This window comes from Aplysia californica, unplaced genomic scaffold, assembly GCF_000002075.1.
Source record: "Aplysia californica isolate F4 #8 unplaced genomic scaffold, AplCal3.0 scaffold00098, whole genome shotgun sequence".
Taxonomy (NCBI): domain Eukaryota; kingdom Metazoa; phylum Mollusca; class Gastropoda; order Aplysiida; family Aplysiidae; genus Aplysia; species Aplysia californica.
Window position 1 is genome coordinate 535,700 of NW_004797368.1, and position 4,599 is coordinate 540,298.

At 39.0% G+C, this 4,599-nt stretch overlaps 1 protein-coding gene across 1 annotated transcript in view; it reads left to right on the forward strand.

Moving 5' to 3' along the window:
* Positions 1 to 2,096: 2,096 nt before the first annotated feature.
* The window catches only part of LOC106011375 (L-proline trans-4-hydroxylase), a gene marked incomplete in the record, with an annotated part of 11,866 nt that continues 9,363 nt past the window's right edge, over positions 2,097 to 4,599 (forward strand). The window contains 1 exon segment of the mRNA XM_013080755.2: positions 2,097 to 3,371. Coding sequence (XP_012936209.1) covers positions 3,247 to 3,371 — 125 coding nt within the window.

Here is a 4,599-nt window from a genome sequence, read left to right on the forward strand (position 1 = left end):
ATCTCTCTCTCTCTCTCTCTCTCTCTCACTCTCTCTCCATGTATCCAATCACTTATTTACCCACCACCACCTCACTTTCATTTACATCAAATGTATATATTGCAACAGATCCTGGAGCTGATAGACCTATTCATATAGAAGGAAAACATCGCTTTGCTATTCGTAGTAAAAAATTCAAGAGCTACTGTGGTTCTTTTTCGTAGACAGAAAACGTCGCTTTTGCTTTTCACATGAGTATCTATATTCATCACCACGGACAGAGTCCATGGGTTGACCACTGATTTGTTGTGCTGTGTTTATTCTGATAGCATGAAGACAAACCTATTATCTCTGCTCTAGCTGTTTCTAATCTCAAGGTCAGAGGGATCGAGGTCATGCATACGACCAGATTATTCTGTTTAACCTTCTATATTTCAACACGAGACAGCTGGTTGGTATAATGGGTCTCTTCTTATGCTGTTTTCAGACGTAGATCTCTGCATTTAAAAAACTGATACGGTTTGTTCTGATTCTTTTGAGTTGTCTTACTCCCCCATCCATACAATTTAAGTCATTAGGGAGCTGGCTGCTTTTTGACTCTGCCTTTCCTGGCCAACCCGGGCTGAGTGAAATAAAACATCCCAGATGGCAGACAGGGTACCAGCCATGTTTTAGGGATCTAAGATAAGATAAGATAAGATAAGATAAGATAAGATAAGACAATACTTTATTGCCCGATAGGGCAATTTTTCTAGGATGAATAAGTTAGACATTCTAAATGTACTACCTGTCTTTTTTCTAGAACCCGATAGCCTATTCTTTTATCTTAGCTAGGTTTACTTGACATACAATGTTACAGTCGGCGTGAAGTCGTTGAGCAAACCATCACCATCACTACTACTACTACTACTACTACTACTACTACTACTACTACTACTACTACTACTACTACTACTACTACTACTACTACTACTACTACTAAATGGAGCTAAACCCGTTTGTGAGGTCAGTACACTTTTTTTAGGTAGGTGCCTATAAAATCGACAAAACTATGATCCAGTTAAGAATGATCACAAAGGGTTACAGTGACATATTTTCAAAGATCGGAAACTACCTTTTGATTTTTCAGGTTTGATGGGTTTTTTTTCTGTAAATCGAAGCTCTCAGATGTTTTCACTCTGACATTAGCCATTTCATATTTTATTAGGGACCACTTCCGTTTCGGTTTGTGACTTGAACTGACTTGTGCTTCGTCGTGTGTGTGAGACAGCTGCTTCTACTCTTTCCAGACCTAGAACCTGGATAAATATCCAACTCTGTTTGGATGTGTTCTTCGCAATGCCGATGGATACTTCAGGCCAAACTTAATTGTAATGACCTTTTCTAAATACATTTGGTATAGTCATGTCCCCAACACGCTAAGTTCATTTAAACCCACAACATGCTTACTTTATGGTATTGGCGTTTTCAAAATTAAACGCGAAGGCTACTTGGTACATTTTTATTTTTTTTATTGAGCAAGACTCTAGATCTAGATCTCTCTATATCCTAGATGTATTTTTGTATCACAGAATTCAAGACTGATCTTGAGTAGTTAGCAAGAACAGAAGCGCGGTTCTTTGTCGTGTGTGTGCCACATAGTTTTACTTCGTGTTTACAAAGCTACTTCTACTGTTTCCAGATCTAGAATCTCAATATCTAACTCTGTTTGGATATGAGATTCGCAGAGTTGATAGGCGCTTCAGATCAAACTACATGTACATGTATATTGTATTGACTTTTTCTAGATGTAGGCCTGTCTGGTGTAGTGTGGCGTCGGTGGCCTAGTGGTTAGGCTTTCGGACTCGCAACCGTAAGGTTGTGGGTTTGAATCCCGTCAAGGGCCCGATGTTGTGTCCTTGGGAAAGGCACTTTACACGAATTTTCCTCACTTCACCCAGGTGGGAATGGGTACCCCGCTGTAGACAGCGAAAGATCTTGTCATCGTAGAACGGGTCTGTATCTTGTAATAATAACAATAACAATAACAATACCACCACTACCACCACCACCACTATCACCACTACCACCATCACCACCACCACCACCACAACCACCACCACCACCCCAACAGCAGCAGCAGCAGCAGCAGCAGCAGCATTTAAAAACATCAATAATGACCTCAACTAAACCAGCCTCAACAAAAGAAATGTCAGTATACCACAGAAAGTGTTAATTAAGAAGACCCCATGACACGACCAGTCAGTCAGGACAATGCGGAAGATATAGTACAGATAACAACAGACTGTTGTCACTCCAAATCTACGCAATGGCTGCTAACGGTAAGTCAGTGTTGTGTCTGCAGCTCTCTTTCCCAGAGCTCATGGGTTTCATGCTTTAAAAAAAATTGCTTTGTTTTTAATTGTAAATGTACTTTGTTTTTAATTGTTTAATGTTCTTTGTTTTTGATACTTTGTTTTAACTTGTAAAAGAACTTTGTTTTTAATACGTTGTTTTTATATAATTGCAAATGTACTTTGTTTTGAATTGTAAATGTACTTTGTTTTGAATTGTAAATGTACTTTGTTTTGAATAATTTGCTTTTAATTGTAACTGATAGGTTTTTTAAATTGAAAATGTACTTAAAAAATGTAAATGCACGTTGTTTTTAATGGTAAATATACTTTATTTTTAATACTTTGTTTGTAATACTTTGTTTTTAATTGTAAATATTGTACCTCCCAATCGACATAGTTTAGACCATTAAAAAGACGGGCTGTCTTGATCTCAGCAGACTGACGAATGCACTCGGTAAAAACATCCCTCGGCCGGAATTGAACTCTCGTCTTCTACACGCAACGGCGAAAAGTTTAACCTGTGCACAACAATCGCCGGTTCTTGTTTCATTATAGTGAGGAACGGAAAGAACTAGAATCGATAACTAATTACAACAAAACATCTCTATCAGTGTAAAAATATCCCAAGATTTCTTTGCTGAATACTATGGGCTCTTGTTTATCTTGTTTATCTTTGAACAAGGGTGGTAGGCTTAGAATCTACAAATGAAATATATTATTTAGACTTAAACCGTTGAAATTTGCAGTACTTTTTTCTTCTCCGACCAAATTTGGCTTGCCACAGCTCAACGGTGACTGACGCCGTAGGCTATCCTATCTGTCCATAGCACTGTATCAGTGGTTGTTTAGACTACTGTGCTGTTCTGTTGACTAGAAATTGAGTACCGTAGTCCGTGCGTCAGTCCAACATGATGCCCACTCAGTTGAAGGCATGCACCACTGTATAGGTTTGTTTGTTTTTTTACCTCCAGTGTTCGATCATTCAGGAGGTGGCGACTTCAAGGTCACCCCGGGCATGAAGACCGCGTTTGAGCAACAAGGATATGTCTTAGTCAGGTGGGTTGGTTTGTTAAATATATAATAATCATGTCTTAATACCTAAAGCACATTGTCAATCAAATTCGGAAGAATTCGTTCGAACTGAATCAGGTCTTGCCAGATTTTCCTCCATGGAGTGGCATAATTCTAATGAATTCGATAGTGGCCTTCAAAAACTAACACGTTTGTTTTCAAGGCCGCGAGTTGAAGTCGTCAGATGTCGACCCCACCCGAACTGAACCGAACTGAACAGAACCGACCCGACACAAACCGAACTGAGTCTGCCTTTGGGCATCACATATTATTATAGACCCTGTTGATACGATTTAGATCCGATACGTTGACCTCGTCTGTGTCAGGTCCAACCTGGGATTAAAGGAATCATCACCACCCAATACCGGATCTGGAGCAGACATCGGCGATCATGGTTCTCCATTCATTCCTTTGCTCGGATGCTCTTAAAAAGTCTACGTTTCATTGATCTTTCCTCTTTACCCAGTTTAGAAGAATACAGGGATGAAAATAGACTTCTCTACCCAGGAATCCAACTCACCTCTTTCACATGCAACGATGAAGACCCTCGCCATTATACCACATGAGATGGTATAATATGTGGGTTAGGGGTTACATAATGTTTGTAATATATCCATACCCAGAGTAATTATCTAGGATAGTTTGAGTAGGTGGTTGTTGGGTGCTTCAGAACATAATTTGTGCGGCATCATGGTGAAATCAGGCGCTCGTCAAAATGCTGTAACCGAAGAAACCCCGACATTTTTTTTGCACGTTTAGTAATTTTTATTTATTCTTTTTTTCTTTGGCTCAACACCTTTTATGTCCATTGAAAAACAAATTTCTGCGTGGATTTTATAGAAAGTTGTAGATAAAAAGCATTTAAAAAATGTAATGTCAGTTTTAATAGGACACTCAAGATTTGGAAGTCACCAAACTTTTCTCAGTAATTTTATCTCTGATACCAGGCAACCTCTACCTTTCTAAGCGGCAAAGATCTCTTCCTCTTTTCAATATAGATAGTTAAAAAAAAAATCAAAAGCTATAAAAATGAACAAACTTTAAGATGACACCAGTAATCCCAAATGCCCAAATAATGAGGAGAGGCGCTGGGGTTCATTCGGTGAGGCCCAAGATAACACCATCTTTTCGCCAATGTCATGACACATATTTTTTAAAGAAAAAAGGTAGCTGTTTCGTGTGCATGTGTGTGTGTGGGGTGTGTGTGTGTGTG